This window comes from Tasmannia lanceolata, unplaced genomic scaffold (assembly GCF_043159265.1).
Source record: "Tasmannia lanceolata isolate RefF3 unplaced genomic scaffold, GAP_Taslan_0.1 ptg000002l, whole genome shotgun sequence".
NCBI classification, from domain to species: Eukaryota; Viridiplantae; Streptophyta; class Magnoliopsida; order Canellales; family Winteraceae; genus Tasmannia; species Tasmannia lanceolata.
In genome coordinates, this window is record NW_027518679.1 from 56,464,874 (window position 1) to 56,484,809 (window position 19,936).

Sequence of the window (19,936 nt, forward strand, 5' to 3'; positions counted from 1 at the left end):
GTAACTAACAGTAATGAAGATTTAAATTACACACACCACTGATCTTGTAATAAAGTGCCAAAAAATCAAAGCGCAATTCCAAAGTCACAGTTATGTTAAAAACAAAATTTCTATACAAATTCCATTTCACAAATATTAAAACGTTAGTGTGTCATGGTCCCAATGATTGCCCAGAGCTCATGACTGTTTACATTGTCACAAAATTCTAGTTCTGCACAATAATAATGGTAAGAAAAGAATAGCAAATCATAGAAGGAATAAAAACTAACTTCAAAAATTTAGTTCTTTTTATTTTATTTTTATTGGCGGAAAAAAAAATTAGTTCTTTGCCCTGATCTGATAACAAAAGTTTGTACTTTTGTCAATTGTTAAAACAATCCACTTTCAGCTAGCAAGAAAGTTAACTTCGAAAAAAAAGAAAGTTAACTTCGAAAAAAAGTTAGTTTAGGAAATGGTAAACTAACTATTCACAATGATGGAACAATGTCTCATGAAGAAAATATTCTATTTAGAATAAACATAAAAGAAAAGGTCAAGAATGAAGGGAAGTGGCAGTGTATGAAAACTGCTAGCTTGCTATAGAACCACCTGATAAAACTATAAAATGATCAAAAGAAAAAAATTTAAGGAAGTTTTGTTCTTTCAGAAGGAAATAATTTTGAGCCATTTCTTTTCTGAAGTGAGCTTTAAAAAGTAATTCATACACTCAAATTAAAGATTGAGAACCAGAACTTACTGGCATCCATATAATGAATACAGGGATTCATACATTCAAACATTTATGCTTGCATATTTCTCTGGCATGGTCTGAGCAGAAACCCCTCCATTTTACTCAACTGATTTTCTAGGAAAATCAGAATTTTGCGACTATGAAACAACAATATGGCCATAAGGCTTCATCCTTTCCTGTCCATGCATGCAACATCAAAAGGTAAGAAAGACAATGAGAAATTGCAAACCACAATTACATAATTTTAGGATTCAATCTACACAGGACTCCAAGAGAGAACTTGTTTCTTCCCCAGCATGCAAATGGAATCACAGAAGAGCACAAATCACAAGTTATTCTGAGTCAGGCCAATACTCACTTATTCCGAATGCGGAATTGGTCTGCACCTTATCAAAAATCATGTGTAAGTTTTACATGTTTGAGTGTCAGTTACTTGTTCTTTAGACCCCAAGCCAGGGAACTGCCCAATATCACATCCATCAACTGGTTGAAACTCATTGTGTAGACCAACAGCAAACTCGTCTGGACGAGACCCACCACTCTGCATATAATCTGCAATCTGCATTGCAAAAACCAGTAAAACCATTGAGGAGCACAAGCTTGACAAATATGCAGGACCATAACAAAGCTCTTCTTCTTGCCGCTCAAAAAAAAAGCTCTTATTCTGTCACATGGAAAAAAAACTCCGCCTACGTTTTTCACAGCCTGTCCCAATCCAAGATAAAGGAGGAGGGTAGGCGTCAGGTTGGCCGCCGGCCATAAACTTTGCCACTTTTCTATGATGAATCCTAAATTTCATGAAAATTTTCTAAAGGATTCATTAGCCGCCCCCAACTAGTTTGGGACAAAGGCTTAGTTGAGTTGAGTTGAGTTGAGTTGAGTTGAGTTGAGATTCTTTCACATGGAAACATAGACACGAATGGAGGAATCAAAGTTGACCCCTCAACACAATTCTTCCTATTCTATGTTAATGAATACAAAGCTTTACGGTAATAGGAGTATAAGACTGTTTATATGAAGTTATGAACCATTCAAAAAAAAAAGACTGTTTATATGAGTCATGATTTCCATTTTAAAGATAACCAAAGAAAGATCAATAGGAATTACACTAGTCTCTCTGCTATTGCTGAATTCACTTAATTAAAAAAATATTTGCTTACCAACAAGGGTTTTCAATTATAAGGCCAAGAGATCCAACTTTTATCTAATTTCAATGGGATATTTTGAAATCACTAGAAGGGAAACTCTTGCTAATTTATATGGCATGGGAAATTGCATTAGTTTGCTACGAGTCTTAAATAAAAAATGATACCCACACTTCCTTCTTTTTCTGATAAACCCACTCCTCACTATATCAATTTGTTGATCGTTTTTTGGGAATTGTAAAAGCCTTTTAACTACTACAAATGTGTAAATAAAGAGAGGGTGACTCTTTAAAATATGGGAGTGTGGATATCATTTTCCTTGTTTAAGTACAGTAGTACATATTAAGAAGGTATGAAGCCAAAATATCAGTCATAGGGAAACTAACATGATTGGCAAGAGCCATGCCACTTATGGCTGCTGCTTCTACACTTGACCCCAGTAGCCAATCACCACATATTCCAGCTCGTCCATGAGGATCGAAAATGCAAGGGATGCCCGGAGTATTTGTTGGAAGAGCTGCGCCCCTGTATGTGCCAGGACATGTGAAACCACAAACCTCAAACCCTCTGTATCTAAGAATCAATCAATAGTATCAATTAAGAGGAATGCTCCTGCACCATAATTGGACCCGTGTATAAAAGGGATTCTGAAGTGATCCTTTCGGTAATCCTAGAGCCATCTCCACACCCTCAATCATGCCTGCCTTAACTTTCTGGGCAGTGATACTTGGAATATTTTCCTGTTGAAATAAAATGAATTAATCATAAACTCCCAACGACCCGGACCCACCCACACAACCAGAAATTATGATGCCCAGATATGCCTATAAAGTATAAAGCAAGTGTATACATCAGGATAAATGCGACACAAATACATGGACGGAACAGACCCTGTAAACAGGGTTTTTGGGTAATTTTGAGTAACATCTATATATGTATCAGGGAGTCATAGGCCAGAACGGCCACCATTCAGAACACTATAATTACAGTACAGTTTTTTTTATTAAAAGAATATTAAAACAAGGCAATTGATATCAGCACAACCATGATTTAATAATTGCAGTCAGCTTGTCTGTTCTTTTTAATTGGCTTGTGAGAGCTCTTTGGGAACTGTAATAATCTTTGACAGCTCTTTAAATAGTAAAAGACAAGATAGGTCAGTGCAATTATTAAAACATGGTTGTGCTGATATCATTTCCCAAAAAATAATCATTTACATATAATATTGCTAAAATATGAGATGATGAAATCAGAGTACAGTTACTTGATTAGCTAACCTGAGGGACTTTGTTCTGTTTCCCATAACTAGCAGTGCTGAAGAAGGTCCAACAGTGAGGCCTATTACTCTGGAAAGGGAATAGTTTCTTTGTGTTATTTGCCATCCATGAAATGGTGTCGACCCCTTTTACAAAAGCTCCTTCAAAAGGAGTTTTAGCCACACTGTCTGGAAGAGGAAGAGGATCATCAAATGCTGCAAGAAGTGCCCAGATAGAACTCAGTTCCAGCCTCTACAAACACCGACAAACAAGTTGAAGAGAGAATATGTTCAAACAAGAATTGATCAACTGCTGAAGCTAAGTTTGAGCATAGATTAGGTTTCACTAAATTTATCTCAAGAATGAAGGATTTGGTATACACCTTCATCTGTTTTGCAATCAGGGGTAAGCCAGACGTACCAAGCAAGCGGTTTGCACATTTTCCTGTTGGAGACAAAAGGCAGGAATCCCATGATTAATGTCCTCCAATTAGACAATAGCACAAGCCTGACAAGACCTCTATTGTTCTAATACACGTTATAAAGGAAGGAGATCATTAATTTGGGCCATGCTTGTCAAACCAAAGTTGAACACAACATATATAAGACACCTATGATTTTAGGTTCTTATATTCCAATACCATAAATGCCAAACCAAGCTCAGAATACCATTAAAGTGAATGAATTTTTGGTCAAAATCTGTGTTTTTTTAACATTAATAAAAAAATCTGTGTTTTGGACTTTGGATGTCTCACACAAGGCAAAAAGAAATATCAAACTCTGAGAAGTAAAATGAAATAGATTTCTTAATTTTACAGTATGAAGTATAGAAAAGCCTAAAGAGTGACACCAAGCTATTAGACTTGCCCATGAGTACCAATCAGCACAAAACAGCACACGTGCATAAATCTCTATTACAGAAGTTATCTACACATAACATCAGCAAAAACCCTGCAACCAAATAACATGCTAGATTTCACAAAACTAATCGAACTCCAGCAAAAGAACAGCTTTGCAGATGTTCATAACTTGTATGTAGATCCAGGGAGTCAGTAAAAAAAGAAGAAACAATCCGAAGACTAGCACTCGTTACACAATCTGTAGCAAAATACCGCTTCCTCTTTAAACAACCTAAATGCCTCCATCACACAAGAAAAGCCAATGCTCCATTACAAGACCTTCAACAATGACAGAAACCAAGGAATCCATTTAGAATTTTGATCAAATCTTAGAAGGAAAAAGGCAACTCTTAGAACAAATTTTGATCAACTTCAACCCGAAATAGATTTTGATCCAATCTTAGAAGGAAAAAGGCAACTCGATCTGTCGCATGCCTTCTATAAATTCAGATTGAGCAACATAACATTTGTTCAAAATACTTTTTGAACAAAGCAATCACCTAGACCTAGCACTCCTCACTACTCTTTCTAATATATGGTCACATAAAAAAATTAAATAAATAGATGAAAAAAAATACTTAACCAATCATTTTTCCAGTTGTAGTCACTGGGAAACAAACTCCAACTAGATCCTCTTAGCTTCCACAGCAACTTATACTATGGGCTTCGCCCAAAGTATTTGGTCTTCTAACTAGCATCTTAAGTAGTGGTCCTAAAACCATTTTTATTCGTGATGGTTAATCTCTAGAATCTAGAATGCTTGGAAATCCATGGAGGCGGGTGAGCATTTGTTACTTTTCTATCAACAATTGCTGTTTCATTTGTTTTGTAAGGAATATGGGCTTGAAAAAACAACACTATTCTATAAATGCCACAATGTATTCTTATTGGTATAATTGATGGAACCACACTCGACATGACTAAAAAGGGCTAGTCGATGCTGTGGATGGCATACCAGGCAGTGTTACCTGGCCACAACTACTTTTTGTTTTCTATGCCGTGTGGACCGTGGCAAGCACTTGGATACTCCTTGCCATGACACAACACTCGAATACATGTACTAGTGAAGAGAAGAGTCAACCTGATGTAATAGTGAAATGTTGTATACCCGTCCCAGATGCATTGGCACTTGGCACCCATGCTGTGCCCAAATAACGCTGATGCTAGTACCCATACTCTTAGTGGGTGTTTGGAGTCCTAGTAAGAATGCATTTGTAAGCTTAAAATCCATAGCATCAATCATGGAATCCTATGGGTCAGGCTTGGTTCATGATGAGAATATCATGATTCTCATTTGGTATGGGGCCTAAGAAATCAAATTAAACAATGGTAGAAGTTGAGGAGCTTATGAAACATCATCAATCAACAACTCATATAAGTTAATCTACCTTTCTTATTCAGTGAGATCCCTCACTCATTATCTAATGGACCTTAAGAGAGTCTGACCTTCTTTGCTTCATTTCTTCATCTTCCAAAAAAAATTTGACCATCGCATGTCTTGATATTTTTTAGGATTCCCTCGCACATGGAGTTTAACTACGTGGTTGATTATTTCATTAAAGCCTCAAGAATCAAGAGGATTACCAATATACAGAGAAATTTTCCTTTGGTTGCTTGTATTTCGTTTATCTTTCGGTATAAATTCATCACCAAAAGACGTCTAGTTGGCTTGAAGCAAACACATATAAATCGAGATTTCATTTGTTTTGACAAACAATGCAAAGCCTAATGCAGGAATTACATTAGAAAAAGCTAAATATCAAAGGGAAAGTACATGATGTCTTTAGCACCATTCCACCCAATGCAATTTAAGTCTCACTAGAAATTGAAGCAAAAGGTCTACAATATATAGGTATATCATGCCAGAATATTATATACAAATATCTCCATCTATACTGATGATCAGTTATGTGTCATAGCAACTACATGTAAGATTTTGCCAAAATAACATGTAAATTAATATATTACTCTATGTGAGCACACAGTTATGTCATAGCATATAACTTAAAATTTTGGAAGGAAAAGGAAAGTATCCATTAGAAACCACCAAGATGAAAAACAAGAGGGATAAAGTTGTAATAAATCCAAGTTCATTCGGATTTCATTAAGATCAGCACTAACTCCTTGTGCTTTAGAATAGTAACAACTAATAATGCAAAATACTGTAGTTGTGTATGTTCAGTGACAAAAAGATTTCAACTACATTTTACCTGGCCTGCAATTAGAAAAAGTGCCCTATTCTATGTAACAAACAATAAAAAATAACTTGTTTATGAGTTTTCTGATGAGTGAAGAATTCCCCCAAAAGGTATTATTTATATGAATAAAGATGAACAATTTGACTTAATTTTAAGGTAATTGAGGAATATGTCGCGTAAAGTCATCATCACTAAAAGATAACCATAGAGGGATATAGTTACCATTGTGTGCAATAACAATGGCGTCAAACTGGCCACAAGGCTTTCCATTCTCACTCAAGTGCCACGTCCCATTGAACGGCTCAAGTTTACTTATCCAGCAAGGTCTAACCACATTAACCATGGAAGTCTGCACCAATTGTCAGATTTTTATTTACTAAAGAAGCAAAGAACATAGCCATACACCACCCAAAAAACAGAAAAGATAAGACAGTGATGAGATGGAGGAGAAATCAAAGAGGAACTGAATAGAGTTACAACAAATAAAGTCTAGCTCATTAATTCTTAAGTGATATAGCCTATAGAGAAGACACGACAGGGAGAAGTCCGTCTAATGAAACTATATAAAAAAGGCTCTCAGGTTGTCTTGAAAGTAATAGAAATATAATGTTTAAACATATTTTGCACTCCAAATCTGAAATTTGTCATGCTACTTGGTTTACATTTTCAAAAGCATTTAATTCAAAAGCCTTTTTTGGAGAAGTGTATGCCTATATTGCCAAAGAAACACTTTACTTGAAGAACCCATAATCCATCAAGATCAGAGATTGCTATAGAAATTATTTAAAAATCATTTTTTTGAGTGAAAGGAAAATACAACTTGTCCTTCCAACAAGAAAAATAACAAAAAGAACCACAAAATGAATCAATGAGTTGTTTAAGATCTTAGGTATGCTTGTAATGGTCAATGTGCACATGTCAAAATCTGAAATAGCAACGAGTGTCTCACAGGAAGAAGAACCAAAAAAATAGGATTGATGAATTTTTTTTTTTCTGATGAATTTGTTATTATAATTTTAAAAAAATGTTTTTTTAATATTTTCATGTGTAATCGGGTTATATGGGTTATACATTGGGATACACATTGAGCTATAACACTGTAATATTGTACTTTCCTTTTAAAAATTCAAAATCTATGGAAATTGTGTCAGTAATGTCAACTCCTATATATGTCTACATAGGTACTTTGCATGTGTAGAGGAAATCGTACAAGATAGGCGGCCAGTATAAGAAGGCTATTACAATGTGAAATTCAAAAAGAAAAAGAAAAACCCAAGTACTGTGCAAGATATGACTTGTTTCTCAAAGTTCATATAATTTTTTTTTAAAATCAACAAAAGAAAATGCATCAACATGGAGAGTAATAATGAATTCGGTGGTTCATTGGATTTTTACACAGTTTTTTTTTTTTTTTTTGGGTAGATAAGCAGGTAAGCATATGATACTAAGTTTTTAATCCTTCATTCAGATGGAATTCAAAGGTTGCTTCAGTGATTGGGACCACCACATTCATGCACATCAATAAATCACTTGCTTTAATTCATTATCCATTGACATGTCTGGAAACTTGTTCGCATTGTCTCTCACGGGAAAATTTCTCTCTAGTAGTCAAATCCATAATTAAACATTCCAGAGTGCAAGCTGCCATCATTCCAATAATTTTTTTTGGTAGGTAAGCTGGGATTGAACCGTCAACCTCTAGGTGGAACAACAAAGCCTTGACCATTTGGGCTGCAGGCTCAATCCCCACATCATAATATTTACTAAGCACAAAAATCCTGAAATAAACACGCTGACATAGATTGCTCAAAAAGGCATGTGGAATATAAAATCTGTCTATACAAGTATGTCTTTCCCAATATGTATTCACATCATAATTTTTTTTGGTAGGTAAGCTGGGATTGAACCGTCAAACTCTAGGTGGCACAACAAAGCCTTGACCATTTGGGTTAGAGGCTCAATCCCCACATCATAATATTTACTAAACACAAAAATCCTGAAATAAACACGCTGACATAGATTGCTCAAAAAGGCATGTGGAATATAAAATCTGTCTATACAAGTATGTCTTCCCATGCAGGTATATATTCTTGTATAGAGGTCATCGACTTGTCTGATTGTTTACATAATCAAAGATTGGACTCATTAATGAACCCATACAAATTGGAAGTTGACTCAACCGTGTACCTAGTCAAACATCTAGTCTTTGAACACTGGATATAGTGTGACACTACCGTTGAAGAATAAACTCAGGTAGGAGTATTTAACAGTACAGTGGTCATAGTAACTACCAGAACTGAAATATTTGGTTAACACATCACAGGAACCTCTAAATACAACCATGTGTACATCAAAAATATATGTATTACAGTATTAGCATGAAGATGCATGGCAAAATGCATTCTTCTATTTCCCAATTTTTCTCTTAGCAAAACTGACATTTTATCACCATTTCAAAGAAGAAGAAAACATTAAAGACACGGACCCAAAAAATGTCATCCGATCACTAGAATTGCTAGTAATAACAAATAATCTAAAACCAGCACCCTTCAGCTCTGTTGAGAAGTAGCACAATTACAGAGAAAAAAATATTGGAGAGTTTATGTCCAAGGTAAAGCTAAAAAGCAAAGAAGCAAAATCCTCTCATTGCTTGTTCAATACACATACTTTCATATCCATAAATAAAAACCAAAAGTCAAAATAAACAATCACCTGAGATAGAATTGAATCTGCCACAGGGCGCATTCCATTAACCCCTATATATCTCTTGGATGATGAAGGGATTGGAACAAAATATCCACCTGCTTCAAGCTCTCCGATCAGACCACGCCACTCTCGAACCAGGCCCTTCTCTACCCAACCATCAACCAGCTCAAGAACATGAGAATCACTCACTGTGAAAAACTGAGCCGCATGGTCAAAGATTAGCCGCTCAGAATCCACAAATCTTGTTCCCATTCTCCCTCCCAACCCATGCACCCCCTAAAAAGCATAGGATAAAAAACACATGAAGAGTGTTTTTCTTGCTGTGTGACCTTAATCTGTTTAGGCCTTCAGATTAAAATTCTAAAATTTTAAATACATAACCAATATCATAATTTAAATAACAACGCAATGACAAACAGAAATTCTTAAATTCATAAACCCGTACCACGGCAAAATTGAATGGAAAGAACTAACCATCATGAGATAAAAAATGAAAGAACCAACAATAGCAAAGTCATACCAATTACCCTCAAAATACGACTGAAACAAAAATTGGGTCTTGAATAAAATTCTGAAACACCCCACGAAATTTACACAAGAAAACCAAATGATTGAATTGTTATTGAAAACCCAAAAGAAATACCATAAAAGTTCCAAACCTTCACAGTAGAATTAAAAAAAAGCAACTGATATTGGCACTAACATGTTTTAATAATTGCACAAACTCAGGTTGTCTTTTCTTTTTTAACGGGCCTCTGACAGTTTTTGTGGGAATTGTAATAACTTTTTAAAGCTGTTTAAATAATAAAAGACAAGATGGGTTAGTGCAATGATCAAAACATGGTAGGGCCGATATCAATAGCCCTTCAAAAAATGTAAACACACATTCTGGCAAAATCAAGTTAAAACAAACAACCATACTGAATCATAAAAAGCCTAAAATGGAAAAAAAAAGTGAATACCTTACATCGAACCAAACCAATACATCATTTTTCTTCAAGATGAAACAAATTATGTTACCTGCCTAATTGGCTGTAACACAAATAAATAAATAAAAAGAGAGAAAAGAGTGGAGAGAAAGGTTGATTTGAGGCAACCGAACCGGTAGGAGTTCAATTCGAGAGGAACCATGACTCTTCTAAACAAGGTTTCTTCCTTGGTCGTAAACTTCTCCCTTTTCACAAGCTCATTTACCCACTTACAAGACACATCATCAATAACTAACACCCACAATCCTAATATAAATAACCATAACCACATCATAACTACATTGCAACTACCCATATACAACACAGATTTTATATGACGTGTGGTCGTATAAACTCGTATTTTTCAAAAGGTACAATAAGTCCCACTCCATATGATGATCTGAACCGTCCATTTGTTGTGCCACAACCTAAATAAGTTGTGCCTAAAAAATCATTTCCATAGGATGGTTCTAACCATGGAAGCAGGATTCTTCCCTGGGAGCCTTCGATTCCCGCTTCGATTCCCGTTTCGATTCCCGCTTTCGATTCCCGCTCTGGCAACTTTGAGTAGGATTTTTTCCTGGGCGCCTTCGATTCCCGTTTTGATTCCCACTTTCGATTCCCGCTCTGGCAACCTTGGTTCTAACCCTCCAATCTATAGAAGGACTGCACATTATGGAAACTTCCATAGATCAAAGTGTTAGGATAATCCTATGGAAATGAATTTTGGGGCACACCCTATTTCCGTCGCGGCCCAACAAATAGACGGTTTGGATACAATTCCTTGAATACAAACACAAAGGCTTGTCACATCACTATCTTATTACCCACAACCCTAAAACATATTCCCAAAACTACATAATAACTAGATTATAACTACCCATAAGCACCATAATTATATGCACATATCACGATACAGTAAAAAAAAGACTAAAACTGACCGTATCAAAAACCGTCGATCGAACACCCCTTTTTTCCAAATAGAGTGCACAAATTAGCCCTGAAATCCCTCCACCGATAATACCCACAACGGGATCACTTGAAATGGGAGTGGTGAAGAAGAGCTGCTCTTGAGAGAAGGTTTTCTTTAGGGCAGACCTTCTAGAAGACCCGTACGAGTTTTTTCTGGGTTTTCTTGTGGTGGGTTTGTTAGCTTCCATTGCATTTCTCTTGTTGGGTTTGTTGGGTTTGGATTCTGCTCTAACGATTAGGGTTCGAATTAGGGTTTTGGGCATTGTGGTGGAGATGGGATTTGAGGGTTTGATGGGTTGATTGACGAGAGAAGACCCAAAACTAAGGATTGACATGGTTTTGAATTGGAGTTTTGGAATTTGGGGTTTTGGTGGGAAGAAGAACGGCCTCTTATCCTAAATTTCATGATTTTATATGATGTGTGCCCCATAGGATGATCCAAACCGTCCATTTGTTCTGCCACAATGTAAATAGGTTGTATTGTAATCCTAACCCTCTGATCGATAGAAGTTTCCATAATTGGCAATCCCTCTATAGATCGGACGGTTAGGATCATCCTATGGAAATGATTTTGAGGGCACAACCTATTTATGTTGACGGTTTGGATCATCCTATGGTGTGAGTCCCACTGTACTTTTTGAAAGATAGTGCCACACATCATATAAAATCTCCCGCCATGTATTGAACTCCGATCAACCCAACCCGATGATCTAAGCCGTCAATCTGCTGGCCTGCAATGTGGATGGACGGTGGTCCAAAGACTCCAAACACCACATTAGTGACACAATGTTGTCTTGATCATCTGATCCATGATGATCCTTGTTTCTCGTGATCGAGATCGATGATTAAACGTTAAGGGGTGGATCTATGATTGTTGCTGTGACACCCAATCGTTCAAATTGATTCTTTGCTCAATCTCTACTGCCCATAAGACCTTGGCACCAATTTTGTTCTCATCAAACAATCTTAATTGTCTAATCAAGAGCTGTTAATCGTCCAATGAATCATTTCTTAGTAGTTGTTCCAACTTCTAAGTATTAATCTTTTTCACATGCACAGGACAACCCCATATTCTCATGTGATTGATTTGCAGGTTTTCTACCTGTCCGTATCAAGCTTACATCCACAGCAGAACCGGTCTTCCTGATAAAATAAAACATGATTATAAGATATTAACCCAACAAGTGAAGAAGAATTCTTTATCTATGGAGTTTAAGAAGTGAGTTTCACAAAATATTGTGTATGTTTCCTTGTAACCTTTGAATAAAAGATCACTATATTCAATGAATAAATAAGATATTAACTTTTTTGATTCCTTGTAACTAAAACAACATAATTTTATTCAAATCCTAACTTACCCATAAACACCACCTTGTAGTAATCATAATGTCATGTAAAGTATTCCTTAATAACAGATTAGATAAAATATTTTTTTAATCCATCATATAATTTTATTATTTTAATTTTAATTTTATTTTCTATAAGGGCAGTGATAAATCGACTCCCCAAATGGATAAATTGACTCCCCATGTGTCTAAGGAGAGAGATAGACACATGGGGAGTCAATTTATCCATTTGGGGAGTCGATTTATCACTCCACTTTCTATAAAGATAAGAGGTTCATGTGTTTTGGTGAGGCTGTTTTTAAATCTAACAAAACCTTACAATATCTCTCTTTTGAATAACTTTTCCAGTCCAGATCTCCTATTGAATGCTTTTAATGGCAAAGTCAAAAGTTAGTAACAAAAATCCAGTAATATCATTTGGGTGTACAAGACTTGAGAGTTTTCTTCTCTCTTTTTGACTGATCTCTACAGCTCTACAATATGCCTTTCTCACTATTTCAGTACCATGCAGACAAGAAAGTTGTGAATTTTCAATTTAATGGTGCATTTTGGGAGTAAATGTTAGAGATGGGATTGCAAGTTTTCAATTGAATAATTGATAGAAATTTGGAATTGAATGATATAGAGATTTAGGAAGAATGGCCCAAAATGATGATCAAATGATCTTAACTGTCCAAAATATATAATGTCCTTTCTGCTGTTGAGCATAGGTGGTTGCTTCTTCTTCTTCCTCTTGTGGGAAGAGTTAAGCTGAAGCTAGCTTTTCCATAAGGCCTTAGGAGAACAATATGAAGAAGAAGAGTAAAATAAAAGAGATATGGTATCCTCACTCCACTTTATTTTGATAAGGGCGCACCACATCTCTGGTTGGCTGTTAATATCTTTTTGGGAACTATATAAAACAGCCTTGAAAAAGTACAAAACAAAGTAGAGTTTCATTATAATGCCACCCCAAGAAAAAATAAATAAAGAGAAAACCGTTTCTAGAGTTGATATTTCTATTCCAAGTTTTGGTATCTCTTTTTGGGGTTAGGTAAGCTAGGGTTGAACCTGTGACCTCCTTATCGAAGAACAAAGCATTGACCATGCATTGAGCTAGAGGCTCAATTCCTATTTTTAAAATAAATGAAGATGGGAATCAAACCCACTACCTTGACTACAATTCCCAACGCGGTAAAGAACAAGTTTGAATGTGAAGTTGTGAAGTTGGAACAAAAGAAGGGGTAGGAATATCAAAACATTCATGGAAGTGTAACATGACTCGACTAGTAAGAACAAATTTGTAAGACGTAAGAATAAAAAGATCCTATGTCCCACCCACACCTTTTCTTATGTTTTTCTCTTGTTTTTTTCTCCATTTTCCAAAGTGTAACATGATTCAACTAGTACTTGGGTCTCTTTCTAGAACCAAAGTAACATTCAACATCATCTGGTCGGGCCCATATCTGGTTGTTGAGATCCTCAGAACATTGCCATAAAAACCATGCATTGTGATGTGACAAACCTATCACAAATATTGATCTTATTAGGGTAGAAACTTAGTGGAGGTTTGGATTTAGGGAAAAGAAAATTATGGAAAATAATATTTTTCATTGAAAAAATATTTGATGGAATATAAAATTTCAAGGTTTAGTAGGTTATAATTTGCAGTTTTCCTTGAAAAAATATAAGTTCCCAGGGGAAATGACTTTGCAAATGCTGGAAAATTCATTCCCCTGGAAAAAATTTAAAATTTGGGTGTGGTCCACCTCGATCCCCCCCTTATTTTATAATATATCTTTGCCATTTAAAAATATATATATCATGTAAGTGTTGTTACCCTTGAGCCCTGTATGGAATGGAAGAAAAATATTTCTTGAGGGTTCCTAGGCCTTTTTCCTGAAAAAAAATTTAAGATTTAGAAGGAAATGATATGGTTATGGCTTAATTAGAGGGAAATCATTATAAATTGAAGGTACATGTAAATAACACTTCAATTGCGGTGGTTCAAAGTTCTTTTTTTTTTCATGTGTAATAATAAAAAAAAAAACATTAGGAAATTTGCAAAAAAAAATTCCTTTCCAAACTTTACCATCTAATTGATTTTGGGGCCATTGGAGATTCAGTGTGCCAACCAGATGGACAATGTAGATCCATCCAAAGATAGGGCAAATTATGTATTACAATAAATTCATGACAACTTATTGGAGCATTTCTTGTAAAATAGATGTTGTTTGGAATCAAGGTGTTGCTCCTCAAATCTGGCAGACGGATTGAGATGAGTTGGATCTCGCCCTCTATCTAGATCTGACGGCAGGAAGGTTGTTGCGGTCTTTGACCTGCGCTCAAAGACAAACGGTTAGGGACACCCGAAGTTTGGAACTCTAGGGAAGCCTTCCGCACTCAAGGCAGATAAAAGGCAAATAGAATGAGACGTTAGCACCGAAGTTTGTGCATTACCTTGAGCTGAGTTGGTTCCCTTGGCCGTAGTGGGGCTGGATGGCTACACCGATGCGAATTCAGGCATAAGAGGTATCTTGCCACGTGTCACCATCTGGCCGGTTGCTCGATTTTACCCCAGCACAAGGATTTCATAGTCCAGGATTTTGAAATCCTAGATTTTTACAAGCTAAAACCTTTACTTCATATGCTAAAACCTGGATTGTAGATTTTCATGATTATAAAATCCAGGTATTAGCTTATAAAATATAGGTTTTAGTTTGAAAAATCCAGAATTTTACAATTATAGATTATAAAATCCATGTATCAGAATACCGCCTCTTGGAGTGGGAAACAGATTCCGGCAGTTCCCCCCTTAATTCTGCCCCGTGTCAATTCCACCTCAATGATCCCATTCATTTTTCGAATGAAATACTAAAATCGGGAAAAAACGGAATAGGATGCCGATTCCTTCCCCTGATTCTAGCAATGCAAATATGCAATGGCAGTATGGCACCCCATGTGTTAAACTAATCTGATTTACACAAAAAATTCGGTGTGTTTAAAATAACAAATGAAATAATTAAGTGGTAAAAAATACCTAAACCATACTTGTGTGTGGATGAATTTGTTGTCGGATGTGGCCCATATGGTAGTAAAATCATACTGCAAGGACTAAGAAGCAAGTTTCTAGAGTAGACAGTATGTTATGATGGCACTACAAGGGAAAGAAACAGGTCTCCATTAAAGGGTACTCTTCAAATAAAGTGAAAGTCCCTAGCATCCCTAATATTCTTTGTAAGTAGTAACAAGCAAACCCTTGGGCTCAAACCCAAGTCCAAGTCCAAGTCCAAACATTTATAAACAAATCAAAAGTTAAAAAAGATAGCCCTTCTTTATAGTCATATGTTCACACTAAACCTTTTTTGTCAACCCATCTGGTAACTAACAATAAAAGAAACTGCACATTGGAACACAAAGTCTGGGGTCAGCTCGCCGGAATCAAATGCCGGCTCACCGGAATCAAATACCTGCTTGGTGGAATCTAATGCACCACTTTGGGTCAGTTCTCAATGTTTCATAATCCCTTGGGGGGGGGGGGAGGGTACACTGACCTGTTAAGCGAATTGAGTTTCATTCGAGTTGTCGACGATATGTTATCGATTAGTGAATGAAGGTTGTATTCTGATCAAGGAGACACCAAGTTGTATGTTGAGGGGAATGAAGCCTGGTCCGAAATCGTTCACATGATGGCGTGATTCCGATGAATGGTTTCGAACCAGACAACATTCCCCTCAACTTTGAGAGAGAGAGAGAGAGAGAGCTATGTATGAGTTTTCTCTTTATTTTTGGGATGGTCTTTATATATGTATGGAAGGGAGATTCTTTGGTTGGTCAGATAACAAAAGAGTCCACTTTCTACACGCCTCCTAACATGCAGTTCACACCCATTACTGACGTTTATATGGGTGGGTTTAGTTTTGAAAGAGACTGTAGAAAAAACAATGTCAAAAGGGAAATATAAATATCAAGTGAACTGTGCTATGAATAAGAAATGCAATTTTGAGGGTAATGAATGAGCTTCTAGACTCTTAACAGCTAATCTCGTAGTTGTCTTAGCTTATCAAATTCTCACTAATCTTAGTTAGAACAATGTTTAGAACAAATTATTGGTAATGGAGCAATCTCACTGAAAATTCTCATCATAAAACTGTTTAAAAAATCTCGATATCAGAGATATAATTCTGGGGTTATCTGTAGTATATTGCTAGAGGATTAAGGGATTAACTATGGTTTAAAGCTCACTAAACAAAGCTTGACATTGAGTTTATTCTCAAGTAAAGGACTTCTCTCTTTTGCTTTCCACTTGGGAAAAGAGGTGTGGGGTGGAGAGCTTTCATCAATGGAGCACAAGAAGTGATTCCAAGCTTAAATGGCAAGCGAAAGAGCTTGCCATTTTAAAGCTTGTAAAGATAAGAAAAATATGGCTCAACATGGATAAAGAAGAACTAGTAATGGACAGAGAGGAAAGGAGATATGTCAAGTGATGCCCTTTAAACAATTGGACCTTTTATTTTCAATTAACAGTTACTACATATAACTAACCCACTTTTGCTTGAAGATGGTTCTTCTAGAGAAATAGCAAGTCCCACCCCTCATTAATGTCGCACTACTTTAGAATATCAAGCCAATTTACCTATGACATTTTGGGAGGATGCAATTCTAACAACTATATACTTGATAAATAGCACACCTACACCAGTTCTATCTGATAAAGCACCATACAAAATGTTGTTCAATAAAAATAAAAACCTTCATATACCCATCTTAGAGTTTTCGGATGTTTGTGTTTTGCTTCGACACATGCAAAGAATCCCTCCAAACTTGATGCATGTGCTATACGTTGTATAATCCTTCTCTACCTATATGGTCAAAAGGGGTATAGGCTATATGGTCTATCAGTCTATGAGCTTGACACCCACAAGGTTTTCACTTCACGGGATGTCATTTTATTTGAGGACCAATTTCCTTTTGCTCAATACGAAACAACTCAGCCCCACCCAGTCTTGCCTTGTCCTACTCCAAATGCTATACCTTTGCTGTTGCTTCACTTCCCGTTTCAACTTGCCTTCAATAGATTAAAACAAGTATCCAGGCAATGGTTTATAGAGTTTTCTTAAGGACTTGTTGATGCAGGATATAAGCAATCAAAGAACGACCCTTCTTTATTCGTTCGATCCGACGGAGAGAGCATTACCATGGTACTTATGTATGTTGATGATATAATCTTAGCTTTGAGCACAACATCCAACAGCTTAAAGGGTTCTTAAATTATAATTTTCAACTCAAAGATCTTGGCATTTTGAAATATTTTCTAAGGATTGAAGCTGCTTGTTCAAAGAAAAGAATATGCTTGTAACAAAGAAAATATGGATTGGAAATCCTTGAAAACTAGGGTTTGTTAGGCGCACGGTCAGCAGAGTTCTCTATGGAATAAAACTTGAAGCTTAATGTATCTGATGGGGATCTTTTGAAAAATCCCTCTTCATAGCGAAGACTTGAAGGCATTTTGCGATGCACGTTGGGCATGTTGCAAAGATACACGTAGGTCAGTCACTGGATATTGCATCATGGAAAAGCCACATATGCCACATTTGGATGTTGCACACCGAGTGCCAAGGTACATCAAGGCAACGCCTGTGCAAGGAATCCTTTTTATCAGCCTCTAGTACTATTCAATTGAAGGCATTTTGTGATGCACATTAGGCATGTTGCAAAGATACATGTCGGTCAGTCACTGGATATTGCATCTGTATCGGTGATTCACCAATTTCTTAAAAGACCATGAAACACACGACTATGTCACGATCATTAGCTGAGGCTGGATATAGATCCATGGAAACGTCATCTTGCGAGATCACATTGGCTAGAATATGTGCTATGTTAAGGTGGAGCATCTGCATCCAGCTTTGATTCTTTGTGATAACTAGCGACCCTGAACATTAATGCAAATCTAGTTTTTCATGAACAAACAAAATATATAGAGCTTGATTGTCTATCTCACGCGTGAAAAATTACAGGAGGGGCTTATTAGAATTTAGAACAACATATGTCTCGACAACTCAACAACCTACAAAACTTCTCACAGGCACTCAGAGCTTCACAGTTTCGTCATTAACTTGGGCAAGTTAGGCAAACTAAACACGCATCTTCCAACTTGCGCGGGAGCGCTAAGAATGACTGAATAATCAGCCCAAAATGAATGAATAATGAACCCAAATCTTGGCAGGTAGTTCTAATAAACTCTGCAGTATTGGTTGTAATATTACTTTGATGTTACCTGTAGTATTTAAAATTCAAAATTCAAATTGTTTCTATCTTTATCCTCAAGAATTGGGGATACAAATGTAAAGTGTATATAATATACAAGCAGATAAATGGAACAAAGATGATTTTCTCCCACAGTAAACCTTCCAAATTTGACCACCACATGATATTTAGAAATTCCTTCTAAATCTGAGGGCATGTTTGGCAACCATGAAAAAGAAAATCATGAAATATTTCTTTTCCAAATATGTGAAATATTTCTTTTCCAAAGATGAGAGAAAGGCAGAGAGAGTTTGTGAGGTAGAGATTGGAGAGGGGGGTAAGGGAGGGGTTGGAAAACAAAGAAAAAAAAAATTCCTGTTTAAAATAGAATTTTGTTTTTCCTGGTTTCTAACCTTATCCCATTCTCCATTCACCCTCCATCTCCTCATTTTGCATGAACTTTTCTTCATGATTGCGAAACATTATCTAAGGGTTTTACAAGTATAGTAGTTTTCTATTTTCCTACTTATTTTATAAATAAACAACCCCTGTATATTAGCTACTTCTATTTCAAGTTGCTCTCAAATAGCAACTCATTATTTTCGTTGTGATGGGTTTAATAGCAACCTTGGCTTTCCATTTAACCAAGCTTCTTATCAGCAACTTTCTAAATTCAACCCTCCATATTAGCAACCTTTTCTGTATTGTCAAATAGCAATCATCTACTTTCGTTAACATGATGCTAGTAACTACTACATTTCGAGAAATCAACTTGCTGTTTTCATGCTGGTAAAGCAGCAACTTCCAATCTTTAAGTTGCTAAAATTCACTACTTATCACTTTCTCCTAAATATCTTTTGGACAGGGTGTTACAAAGACAAGATGGTCGCTATCTTTTTACCTTTCGGTTGCTTTTTTTAAAGTTACCATTTACTTTTCAAAGTTGTAAAAGAAAAACCACACTAATTCTAGGACTTGGAATCTGGTTGTTGCTTGTCGGAGTTGCAGTTGCTTATTTAGTTACTGTTTGTCTTTTTATAAGTTGCTGCTTGTAAAGGAAATACCATCCGGGCATGGGATTTAGACATGTCTACTATTTCTGTAAATAGAAATCTGTCTCAAGAAGGGTTCAAGTATAGAATCCAAGTAGAAATTCCAGCCAGCAAGATATCTCTCTAGAAGTTTCTGTTTAAAGTTAGAAAGTTCCACACATACAATCAAACAGATTTTATTCTAGCATATTCTTCTGTAAAGATTAAAGTTTGTTAAATAAAGCATATCATTCTTTGGAAGGCAAACAGGTCACTCTCTCCTGGACAGTCAAGAGATAGAGATTTTTCTCACGCAACACTGCTGTATGGTATCAGAGCTTTAGGGATAAAATGTTGGCACCCTCTATGCTATTATTCTCTAAGCCAATCTATTTTTATCAAACTAGATGGTTCAACTACCTTATGTGGAAATCCCAATTTCTTCCCTTATGTGAAGG

The 19,936-nt window shown here is 36.2% G+C and overlaps 1 protein-coding gene across 2 annotated transcripts; it reads right to left on the reverse strand.

Moving 5' to 3' along the window:
- Nucleotides 1-491: 491 nt before the first annotated feature.
- On the reverse strand, nucleotides 492-11,263 carry LOC143880218 (FAD/NAD(P)-binding oxidoreductase family protein). Of its 2 annotated transcripts, XM_077383038.1 has the most exons (8): nucleotides 10,843-11,263; nucleotides 8,940-9,209; nucleotides 6,450-6,576; nucleotides 3,514-3,575; nucleotides 3,153-3,383; nucleotides 2,494-2,615; nucleotides 2,262-2,400; nucleotides 492-1,289 (listed from the first exon to the last, which is right to left on the reverse strand). In XM_077383038.1, exons 1-8 carry the CDS (start codon nucleotides 11,206-11,208, stop codon nucleotides 1,128-1,130), a joined length of 1,479 nt encoding a protein of 492 aa, XP_077239153.1. In that variant the 5' UTR covers nucleotides 11,209-11,263; the 3' UTR covers nucleotides 492-1,127. The 2 variants fall into 2 exon arrangements, with proteins under 2 accessions (XP_077239153.1, XP_077239160.1); XM_077383045.1 differs by lacking the exon at nucleotides 3,514-3,575 and having other exon boundaries at nucleotides 3,153-3,346.
- Between the last annotated feature and the right edge of the window lie 8,673 nt (nucleotides 11,264-19,936).